General features: G+C 49.6%; 1 protein-coding gene across 1 annotated transcript in view; it reads left to right on the top strand.

Annotated features, from left to right (window-relative positions):
* PRMT3 (protein arginine methyltransferase 3) overlaps positions 1-13,019 on the top strand; it is an 83,232-nt gene that overhangs the window by 6,566 nt on the left and 63,647 nt on the right. Inside the window, exons 5-7 of the mRNA XM_083164047.1 lie at positions 328-430; positions 520-670; positions 1,295-1,439. Of these exons, the coding sequence (XP_083020173.1) occupies positions 328-430; positions 520-670; positions 1,295-1,439 (399 nt within the window). The remainder of the gene's footprint in view (positions 1-327; positions 431-519; positions 671-1,294; positions 1,440-13,019) is intronic.

Here is a 13,019-nt window from a genome sequence, read left to right as displayed (position 1 = left end):
CTATACATATGTTGTGTTACCTGTGTAACGGTGTTATACGCATCCCCCATGGCGTGCTACCTGTGGTAATGGTGTTATACGCATACCCCATGGCGTGTTACCTGTGGTAATGGTGTTATACGCATCCCCCATGGCGTGTTACCTGTGGTAATGGTGTTATACGCATCCCCCATGGCGTGCTACCTGTGAGTTTGACTGGCATCCTTCACCTTCAGAGAGCTGGGATTCTATTACATGCTGCAGGACTAACTTACCGGTTACCATCTGTACCCTTACGCATGTGCTGCACTTTGTCTGTGGGAGCCTTTCACCATTTGTGTTTGACAGAATTGTACCGCAGACAGTCTCCACAATTCCAGCAGCCCCAAACCGTGGGATAAAGAGGATTATTTCAAACCGGTGATCGCAGACGATTTGCTGCTTCAGTACGGTAAGCGGCACAAACATTTTCTCGTGGCGCTGTTTGTGGACTAGCCCCTTAGAAAGCAACTTCTGGACAGTATCGCTTACTCTTGTTAGATGTGGAAGATATGGAACCAGACAGCAATGAGTCCCTTAGCGCCACGCCGAACGAGCCACCGCCGGAAGATCGGTGGAAGGAAGCGGAAAGTCGAGCGCAGGCCGCAGAGGCAAAATTATCTGGCGCTCTTCAGGAACTTCACAGAATGAGGTAGGTAGTTACCTTGGCTTTAATCTATTTGCATGTTATTTGATTAACGCTCGCCGGGATGTAAACTCTGGGGCATTTTTCACCCTCATGCCCATAGTAGTATCGTGGGCGTGTCTGTCTTGGGTCGGCCAAACGGAATCGTCCTGGCTTGATGAACGATCTGTACAGACCCAGAACCTACTCCCCACGTGTGACTAAGAAAATCCCAACATTAACGTCAAACATGTCCTTTACCTAATTGTGCTTGCCATCGGGGAATATAGATATCGTAGATATGGTTCTGTCAGCCGTATGTGCAGGATAAGTACATTCATAGAGCTGCATTCAGCACACTATTATATTTTCCCTCCGCGCCATAGTGGATGGCGACCTTCCCGTTGTTTTAATTTTTGTTCACCCTTTTCACTTTCTGTGAATTTACCAACCATTGAGTTGATAAGCACCGAAGCAGGTCTTAGTAGTAGTAGTAGTAATTCATCACGTGGCCGCTAGAGGGCGGCATTGCTTGCTGGCAGTGCTACCCCAGTCTAGCGTCTAATATCCCATCTGTACTCCCTGTTCTCATCTCTTCATTTCCACGGTTCAGCGAGCCTGTCTCAGGGGTATGTTTGAAATTGATTACAGACAACTTGCGCAGGATTTTGTGATGAACGCAGATGTCAGATGTGGTCCATCTTCCGCTGGGGCCATCGCAGACCTGGATGAGAGTGAGGATGGGGCGTACTTCAGCTCCTACGGACACTTCGGGATACATGAAAAGATGTTAAAGGTTAGAAAAGAACACAGCTGCCGGGACTTTTATTCCGAGAGGGCTCATCATTACAGTCTGATGGCGCCAGTCACGGACTAGGACAGGAATAATAGTGCCTTGCGGCGCATGTAGAGACATACCTATGCAGAAATCGGACGAGCGGCGTGCACTGTGGAAGGCGCATGTTCTCCGTAAAGCCACTTGCTGTACGACTCCTGTCTGCCACTAATCATTATCATTGCACACATTTGCGGCAGGCGTATTCACCTGCATAGCATCCGCACAGTCTCACTGCACCCTGCATGTGTCCGCTTGCCCGGTTATAACCCAGGTCTGTCTCTTCAGTCGTATGTGTTGATACAGCTCCAGAGCATGCGCAGCACAGAAGCCTGCAAAATGCGCTGCGCTGCAGGCCCCATTGTCTGTCTCCGCAACGCTATGACGTGCGCTGCGTGTGCAGAGGATTTCAGCATAAAATGAAACAAGACATCAGGTAAAACTGACCTTTAGAGCTTGCAATCTTAACTGTGTAATAAAGGCGACCACTACCATCATCCTTAGGGAAGAGAGAGTCGATAGAAACTGTTAGGGGCAAAATGACTAAGATGGGGGTTCTATTGAAGATGGGATGTTGCCCGTAGCAACCAGTTATATTCTACTTATTTATTTAGCACCTTCTAGAACCTTGATAGCTAACCTTGACACTCCAGCGGTTGTTGAACTACATATCCCAGCATGCTCTGCTTCAGTTTTGCTATTTGGTCATGCTAAATCTGATGCAGAGCATGCTGGGATGTGTAGTTCAACAACAGCTGCAGTGTCGAGGTTAGCCATCAAGGTTCTAGAACATAATAGAATCTGATTGGCTGCTATGGGAAACATCCAATCTTCAACAGAGCTCCCATCTTCGTAAATGTACCCCTTTATGTATGTTAATGTTATTGGGGTCATTACTTTAAGTGCCATACTTTTATTAGAAGCCCACTTAACCCTCACAGCCCATTTCTTCAGGCGCCAGCTCTGCCCATAAGGTTCAAAGACCATAAGCTTCCTTCTGATTTCATATAATAGTGGTCATCTTGCACCCTGCATCGTTCAAAACCCATGCCGTTCCTATTCCCTGCTTGGCCGCCTCTAGCACAGTGTGGTCTGTATTTCAGCACTGATTTACAGATCGGAACTGTGCTAGAAGCATTACAGCAGAGAGCCGCAGCGCAGGCAGGGAAGAGTACCGCAAGAGGGTTTTGAAAGATGGCGGGTGCTATAGTGAACACGAACATGATTTGGCCACTGGGGGGCACTGTCTCCATCTGCGCACATTGACGCTTATTAAGTAATCGCGATTACCTTTAGTTCTGCATAAGGGGATTTCTGTGCTCTCGTGCTACTGTCGGCAGTACGCAAAGTCACTAATAAATATTGCTGTCTTTTCCCTTTATGATCTGCCAATTAAATAATCTAGCAGTGCTCCTTGCAGTGATGAGGAGGGGCTAACAATCATGTGATCACAGAAGTGTCTACGATTTTTTTTATCAAACATGCAGAAAATATTCCTCGGGGGGGGGTTCCAGTATTTTGGGGGACAGAAGCGGGTAGCCCCCCTGATCCCTCATCATTCTATACTCCCATCCTGCAGCGTTGGGCAGCAGAGTGTCTGTTCTGCAGTATGTGCGTGTATAGTTCATTGTCGCTTTCCTGTAATACAGAGTGTTCTGCGTGGCTGAGCGTCAGTACTGCAGATTGAGCTTTGTTTTCTGTCCCGGGGGCCCATAAATAACAGAAATATATGAAGTATAGAAGCAGGCAATAGGCTGATGATCCAACATAAATCAGGGGAACCTTCAGCAATGTCCTCTACCAGCAGGAATCCTCGCTGAGCTTTTATCTTGTGCTCCGTGCGTGGAACCCGCAGTGTAATGGTTCTGTACGGTGCAGCCGCAGTCCTGGTGATATACACTCCGTACCCTGTACTGCGCGGTTATAAGGAATATTTATCTGCTCATCAGAAATAAATTGTGTTTCAGCGAGAGATTGTAATCACAAAGTCAGGAAAATCACAGAGACATCGGATTCCCCCCCTGTTGTTTGCTCTGGTGCAGTTTGGCTGCATGCTTGGACAGAATAGGCAGATAATACATCATCATCCTGTACTTATTCCCTGGCACACACACACACATACATATATATATATATATATATATATATATGCATATATATATATATATATGCATATATATATATATATGCATATATATATTATAACTTGATAACGTATGAAGAGATTGCAGCTTGGTCATCGTATAATGCATGGCACCCCATTATCTCGGATTAGCACCTACCACAAGTGTTATTAATTATGTTGCCGCACCTCCCGAGTGGTCATGGAGGCACGCAAGTCTTCTCAGAAGCTGCGTCCGGCATCGGTGGTGCCGCTGGGATTTAAACTGGTATATAAAGTTTTTTTATTCGTTTCTCACATTTTCTTTTTACACAAACAAAGACGTGGGGCGCTCTTGGGTACCAAGATGAATACCAATTTATTAAAACACACAAAATTACAAATGACACACAAATGAACAAGAATAAAAACACATCCGTTTTACTTCAATAGAGAATAACTTCCTAAATTTTCTGCGTAAGTGAGTCTTTTCTTTATACCCTTGGGGTCAAGCATAATAGTTGTATGCAGGTATATCGGGTTCAACTCCTTAAATAGGGCTGGCAGTGTCCTTGCTCCCAATCTGGCTTTAAACATCGGTTATGCCAAGAATTATATTGCAAAACCTATAGTGTGCACACTAGCCATTTGTATTTCCATTTTGGTCTCAGTACAAAAAGTGGACACTGCCAGCCCTATTTAAGGAGTTGAACCCGATATACCTGCATACAACTATTATGCTTGACCCCAAAAGGGTATAAAGAAAAGACTCACTTACGCAGAAAAGTTAGGAAATTATTCTTGTGTGTGTTTTAATAAATTGGTATTCATCTTGGTACCCAAGAGTCTTTGTTTGTGTATCCGTTGTTTTTTAGAGGCTGGCAATCCTCCTGTAACTTGCAGGGTGGCAAGTTACACCTTTGTAATCTCCAGCGCCTAAGGCAACTTTCTCTTGTATTTTCTTTTTACAGACCAGAAACATTGGGTAATATGGAGTGGATGTTACTAGGGGATTTTTAGTAATGATTGCGGTTTCCAGCACACCCTCACAGGTGTACAGGCTTTTGGCTCAGGTGATGTTGTGCTTTGCAAGAATGAGACTTGTATTGTGAATAATCGGTACAGTCCTCTGTGACCACGGCCCGTGTATTCTCTAGGCTGTAACGCACGGAGAGTTCTGCAGAGTGCGTGGAAAATGCATTGACAGATCCTGAACTTGCCCCGGATCTCTGCCATATTTTGAGGCTATAGATTGATTTTTTTTCTCCCTCTTAAAAAAACAGTCATTTTGGTATTGAGATCTTTGTAGCATCTAAATATACCGTACGTCTTAAAATCAAGAGCAGTTCCATCGCGCGCGTCATGTTACAGTGACCTTGTGGCAGAGGAATGACGCAGGCGTGCCTGCAGGGAGGGATTTAGGACTGCGCTGTTTTTGTAGTCATCACCAGGTCAGGGATTTTAATTTCCCAGCACTGGTTAAAGATTGTTCTGCAAATCTGACCGATTTGCTGACGCCACAAAAAGTCAAAGGTTTTGCCGTCAATCGAAAAAGCTTCGGAGTGGAAAATATTCCTCGTTCTTCATGAACTGTGCTGCTACCTTCACATAATCAATTAACAGCGAACAGTTCAGCTCTCGGCTCTGAACACGCGGCTGCCCTGTGTCTATCATTTCATCCCCCCCTGGTAGTGGAGACGGCGGTTTGTAAGACGGAGTGATGTGTGCGCTGGTCTCTATGGGACCCTCCCTGCGGGATGAGTGAGCATTGTATTATTCTTCAATCTCCCTCTGCCAGTAGCACTCCATCTGTAGAGGGACTATAAGTTCCAGCATGCCCTGTCCCATATGGTTTCAGCCCTAATGTAATTCCTGGCTGTTACATGTGTCCAGGGGACTGTCTGTAGGGTATAAATGTCTTATTTTGGATGTATTGTGGGGCTTATTCTCTTGTTACCTTTTTTGAGCGCTTCAAACTCATCTGAGGACACATACAATACTAACCTGATGCCAACAACAGTCTCCTGCACCTTTATATCCACTGTAACACCAGAATACAGTCCCTAGGTTAACCACTAAAGGTCGACACGTGAAACAAGTCGACAGTGTCGGGAGGTCGAGGATAGGAAGACCAATATGCAAAAGGTCGAGTTTTTCACGTGCTTTTTTTTGGGCAGAAACAGGCAGTATTTCATACTGTACCATCCACTAGGGCTTGGAAGGAGGATAGAATAGTGCGCCAAGCCCACCCAGTAATACGCCAAGCCCACCCAGTAATACGCCATGCGCACCCATTAATACGCCAAGCACACCCAGTAACCTAGTAATATGCCAAGCGCACCCAGTAACCCAGTAATACGCCAAGCGCACCCAGTAATACGCCATGCGCACCCATTAATACGCCAAGCACACCCAGTAACCTAGTAATATGCCAAGCGCACCCAGTAACCCAGTAATACGCCAAGCGCACCCAGTAACCCAGAAATACGCCAAGTGCATCCAGTAATACGCCAAGCACACTCAGTAACCCAGTAATACGCCAAGCGCACCCAGTAACCCAGTAATACGCCAAGCCCACCCAGTAATACGCCATGCGCACCCATTAATACGCCAAGCACACCCAGTAACCTAGTAATATGCCAAGCGCACCCAGTAACCCAGTAATACGCCAAGCGCACCCAGTAACCCAGTAATACACCAAGCGCACCCAGTAACCCAGTAATACGCCAAGTGCATCCAGTAATACGCCAAGCACACTCAGTAACCCAGTAATACGCCAAGCGCACCCAGTAACCCAGTAATACGCCAAGCCCACCCAGTAATACGCCATGCGCACCCATTAATACGCCAAGCACACCCAGTAACCTAGTAATATGCCAAGCGCACCCAGTAATACACCAAGTGCATCCAGTAATACGCCAAGCACACTCAGTAACCCAGTAATACGCCAAGCGCACCCAGTAACCCAGTAATACGCCAAGTGCATCCAGTAATACGCCAAGCGCACTCAGTAACCCAGTAATACGCCAAGTGCACCCAGCAACCCAGTAATATGCCAAGCACACCCAGTAACCCAGTAATACGCCAAGTGCATCCAGTAATACGCCAAGCACACTCAGTAACCCAGTAATACGCCAAGCGCACCCAGTAACCCAGTAATACGCCAAGTGCATCCAGTAATACGCCAAGCGCACTCAGTAACCCAGTAATATGCCAAGTGCACCCAGCAACCCAGTAATATGCCAAGCACACCCAGTAACCCAGTAATACGCCAAGTGCATCCAGTAATACGCCAAGCACACTCAGTAACCCAGTAATACGCCAAGTGCACCCAGCAACCCAGTAATATGCCAAGCACACCCAGTAACCCAGTAATACGCCAAGCACACCCAGTAACCCAGTAATACGCCAAGCGCACCCAGTAATACGCCACGCGCACCCATTAATACGCCAAGCACACCCAGTAACCCAGTAATACGCCAAGTGCACCCAGCAACCCAGTAATATGCCAAGCGCACCCAGTAACCCAGTAATATGCCAAGCACACCCAGTAACCCAGTAATACGCCAAATGCACCCAGTAATACGCCAAGCGCACCCAGTAACCCAGTAATACGCCAAGTGCACCCAGAAACCCAGTAATATGCCAAGCACACCCAGTAACCCAGTAATACGCCAAGTGCATCCAGTAATACGCCAAGCACACTCAGTCACCCAGTAATACGCCAAGTGCACCCAGCAACCCAGTAATATGCCAAGCACACCCAGTAACCCAGTAATACGCCAAGCACACCCAGTAACCCAGTAATACGCCAAGCGCACCCAGTAATACGCCACGCGCACCCATTAATACGCCAAGCACACCCAGTAACCCAGTAATACGCCAAGTGCACCCAGCAACCCAGTAATATGCCAAGCGCACCCAGTAACCCAGTAATATGCCAAGCACACCCAGTAACCCAGTAATATGCCAAATGCACCCAGTAATACGCCAAGCGCACCCAGTAACCCAGTAATACGCCAAGTGCATCCAGTAATACGCCACGCGCACCCATTAATACACCAAGCACACCCAGTAATACGCCAAGCGCACCCAGTAACCCAGTAATACGCCACGCGCACCCATTAATACGCCAAGCCCACCCAGTAACCCAGTAATACGCCAAGCCCACCCAGTAACCCAGTAATACGCCAAGCCCACCCAGTAACCCAGTAATATGCCGAGCGAACCCAGTAATACTCCAAGTGCACCCAGTAATACGCCAAGCGCACCCAGTAACCCAGTAATACGCCAAGCACACCCAGTAATACGCCAAGCGCACCCAGTAACCCAGTAATACGCCAAGCACACCCAGTAATACGCCAAGCGCACCCAGTAATACGCCAAGCGCACCCAGTAACCCAGTAATACGCCAAGCACACCCAGTAATACGCCAAGCACACCCAGTAATACGCCAAGCACACCCAGTAATACGCCAAGCCCACCCAGTAACACGCCAAGCCCACCCAGTAACCCAGTAATAAGCCAAGCGCACCCAGTAACCTAGTAATACGCCAAGCGCACCCAGTAACCTAGTAATAAGCCAAGCACACCCAGTAACCCAGTAATACGCCAAGTGCACCCAGTAATACGCCAAGCGCACCCAGTAACCCAGTAATACGCCAAGTGCACCCAGCAACCCAGTAATATGCCAAGCACACCCAGTAACCCAGTAATACGCCAAGCACACCCAGTAACCCAGTAATACGCCAAGCGCACCCAGTAATACGCCACGCGCACCCATTAATACGCCAAGCACACCCAGTAACCCAGTAATACGCCAAGCACACCCAGTAATACGCCAAGCGCACCCAGTAATACGCCAAGCGCACCCAGTAACCCAGTAATACGCCAAGCACACCCAGTAATACGCCAAGCACACCCAGTAATACGCCAAGCCCACCCAGTAATACGCCAAGCCCACCCAGTAACACGCCAAGCCCACCCAGTAACACGCCAAGCCCACCCAGTAACACGCCAAGCCCACCCAGTAACCCAGTAATAAGCCAAGCGCACCCAGTAACCTAGTAATACGCCAAGCGCACCCAGTAACCTAGTAATGAGCCAAGCACACCCAGTAACCCAGTAATACGCCAAGTGCATCCAGTAATACGCCAAGCACACTCAGTAACCCAGTAATACGCCAAGCGCACCCAGTAACCCAGTAATACGCCAAGTGCATCCAGTAATACGCCAAGCGCACTCAGTAACCCAGTAATACGCCAAGTGCACCCAGCAACCCAGTAATATGCCAAGCACACCCAGTAATACGCCAAGCACACTCAGTAACCCAGTAATACGCCAAGCGCACCCAGTAACCCAGTAATACGCCAAGTGCATCCAGTAATACACCAAGCGCACTCAGTAACCCAGTAATACGCCAAGTGCACCCAGCAACCCAGTAATATGCCAAGCACACCCAGTAACCCAGTAATACGCCAAGTGCATCCAGTAATACGCCAAGCACACTCAGTAACCCAGTAATACGCCAAGTGCACCCAGCAACCCAGTAATATGCCAAGCACACCCAGTAACCCAGTAATACGCCAAGCACACCCAGTAACCCAGTAATACGCCAAGCGCACCCAGTAATAAGCCACGCGCACCCATTAATACGCCAAGCACACCCAGTAACCAAGTCATACGCCAAGTGCACCCAGCAACCCAGTAATATGCCAAGCGCACCCAGTAACCCAGTAATATGCCAAGCACACCCAGTAACCCAGTAATACGCCAAATGCACCCAGTAATACGCCAAGCGCACCCAGTAACCCAGTAATACGCCAAGTGCACCCAGCAACCCAGTAATATGTCAAGCACACCCAGTAACCCAGTAATACGCCAAGTGCATCCAGTAATATGCCAAGCACACTCAGTAACCCAGTAATACGCCAAGTGCACCCAGCAACCCAGTAATATGCCAAGCACACCCAGTAACCCAGTAATACGCCAAGCACACCCAGTAACCCAGTAATACGCCAAGCGCACCCAGTAATACGCCACGCGCACCCATTAATACGCCAAGCACACCCAGTAACCCAGTAATACGCCAAGTGCACCCAGCAACCCAGTAATATGCCAAGCGCACCCAGTAATATGCCAAGCACACCCAGTAACCCAGTAATACGCCAAATGCACCCAGTAATACGCCAAGCGCACCCAGTAACCCAGTAATACGCCAAGTGCATCCAGTAATACGCCACGCGCACCCATTAATATACCAAGCACACCCAGTAATACTCCAAGCGCACCCAGTAACCCAGTAATACGCCACGCGCACCCATTAATACGCCAAGCCCACCCAGTAACCCAGTAATACGCCAAGCCCACCCAGTAATACGCCAAGCCCACCCAGTAACCCAGTAATACGCCAAGCCCACCCAGTAACCCAGTAATACGCCAAGCCCACCCAGTAACCCAGTAATACGCCAAGTGCACCCAGTAATACGCCAAGCGCACCCAGTAACCCAGTAATACGCCAAGCACACCCAGTAATACGCCAAGCGCACCCAGTAACCCAGTAATACGCCAAGCGCACCCAGTAATACGCCAAGCGCACCCAGTAACCCAGTAATACGCCAAGCGCACCCAGTAACCCAGTAATACGCCAAGCGCACCCAGTAATACGCCAAGCACACCCAGTAATACGCCAAGCACACCCAGTAATACGCCAAGCACACCCAGTAATACGCCAAGCACACCCAGCAACCCAGTAATATGTCAAGCACACCCAGTAACCCAGTAATACGCCAAGTGCATCCAGTAATATGCCAAGCACACTCAGTAACCCAGTAATACGCCAAGTGCACCCAGCAACCCAGTAATATGCCAAGCACACCCAGTAACCCAGTAATACGCCAAGCACACCCAGTAACCCAGTAATACGCCAAGCGCACCCAGTAATACGCCACGCGCACCCATTAATACGCCAAGCACACCCAGTAACCCAGTAATACGCCAAGTGCACCCAGCAACCCAGTAATATGCCAAGCGCACCCAGTAATATGCCAAGCACACCCAGTAACCCAGTAATACGCCAAATGCACCCAGTAATACGCCAAGCGCACCCAGTAACCCAGTAATACGCCAAGTGCATCCAGTAATACGCCACGCGCACCCATTAATATACCAAGCACACCCAGTAATACTCCAAGCGCACCCAGTAACCCAGTAATACGCCACGCGCACCCATTAATACGCCAAGCCCACCCAGTAACCCAGTAATACGCCAAGCCCACCCAGTAATACGCCAAGCCCACCCAGTAACCCAGTAATACGCCAAGCCCACCCAGTAACCCAGTAATACGCCAAGCCCACCCAGTAACCCAGTAATACGCCAAGTGCACCCAGTAATACGCCAAGCGCACCCAGTAACCCAGTAATACGCCAAGCACACCCAGTAATACGCCAAGCGCACCCAGTAACCCAGTAATACGCCAAGCGCACCCAGTAATACGCCAAGCGCACCCAGTAACCCAGTAATACGCCAAGCGCACCCAGTAACCCAGTAATACGCCAAGCGCACCCAGTAATACGCCAAGCACACCCAGTAATACGCCAAGCACACCCAGTAATACGCCAAGCACACCCAGTAATACGCCAAGCACACCCAGTAACCCAGTAATACGCCAAGCGCACCCAGTAATACGCCAAGCGCACCCAGTAACCCAGTAATACGCCAAGCGCACCCAGTAACCCAGTAATACGCCACGCGCACCCAGTAACCCAGTAATACGCCAAGCGCACCCAGTAACCCAGTAATACGCCAAGCGCACCCAGTAACCCAGTAATACGCCAAGCGCACCCAGTAATACGCCAAGCACACCCAGTAACCCAGTAATACGCCAAGCGCACCCAGTAACCCAGTAATACGCCAAGCGCACCCAGTAACCCAGTAATACGCCACGCGCACCCAGTAACCCAGTAATACGCCACGCGCACCCAGTAACCCAGTAATACGCCACGCGCACCCAGTAATACGCCACGCGCACCCAGTAACCCAGTAATACGCCAAGCGCACCCAGTAACCCAGTAATACGCCAAGCGCACCCAGTAACCCAGTAATATGCCAAGCGCACCCAGTAACCCAGTAATACGCCAAGCGCACCCAGTAATACGCCACGCGCACCCATTAATACGCCAAGCGCACCCAGTAACCCAGTAATACGCCAAGTGCACCCAGCAACCCAGTAATATGCCAAGCGCACCCAGTAACCCAGTAATATGCCAAGCGCACCCAGTAACCCAGTAATATGCCAAGCACACCCAGTAACCCAGTAATACACCAAATGCACCCAGTAATACGCCAAGCGCACCCAGTAACCCAGTAATACGCCAAGTGCATCCAGTAATACGCCACGCGCACCCATTAATATACCAAGCACACCCAGTAATACTCCAAGCGCACCCAGTAATACGCCACGCGCACCCATTAATACGCCAAGCCCACCCAGTAACCCAGTAATACGCCAAGCCCACCCAGTAATACGCCAAGCCCACCCAGTAACCCAGTAATACGCCAAGCCCACCCAGTAACCCAGTAATACGCCAAGCCCACCCAGTAACCCAGTAATACGCCAAGTGCACCCAGTAATACGCCAAGCGCACCCAGTAACCCAGTAATACGCCAAGCACACCCAGTAATACGCCAAGCGCACCCAGTAACCCAGTAATACGCCAAGCGCACCCAGTAACCCAGTAATACGCCAAGCGCACCCAGTAACCCAGTAATACGCCAAGCACACCCAGTAATACGCCAAGCACACCCAGTAATACGCCAAGCACACCCAGTAATACGCCAAGCACACCCAGTAACCCAGTAATACGCCAAGCGCACCCAGTAACCCAGTAATACGACAAGCGCACCCAGTAACCCAGTAATACGCCAAGCGCACCCAGTAACCCAGTAATACGCCACGCGCACCCAGTAACCCAGTAATACGCCAAGCGCACCCAGTAACCCAGTAATACGCCAAGCGCACCCAGTAACCCAGTAATACGCCAAGCGCACCCAGTAATACGCCAAGCACACCCAGTAACCCAGTAATACGCCAAGCGCACCCAGTAACCCAGTAATACGCCACGCGCACCCAGTAACCCAGTAATACGCCACGCGCACCCAGTAACCCAGTAATACGCCACGCGCACCCAGTAACCCAGTAATACGCCAAGCGCACCCAGTAACCCAGTAATACGCCAAGCGCACCCAGTAACCCAGTAATACGCCAAGCGCACCCAGTAACCCAGTAATACGCCAAGCGCACCCAGTAATACGCCACGCGCACCCATTAATACGCCAAGCACACCCAGTAACCCAGTAATACGCCAAGTGCACCCAGCAACCCAGTAATATGCCAAGCGCACCCAGTAACCCAGTAATATGCCAAGCACACCCAGTAACC

The sequence above is a fragment of the Crinia signifera genome, chromosome 11 (genome assembly GCF_055691185.1).
Source record: "Crinia signifera chromosome 11, ASM5569118v1, whole genome shotgun sequence".
NCBI classification, from domain to species: Eukaryota; Metazoa; Chordata; class Amphibia; order Anura; family Myobatrachidae; genus Crinia; species Crinia signifera.
This window is presented reverse-complemented; position numbering and strand designations above follow the sequence as displayed.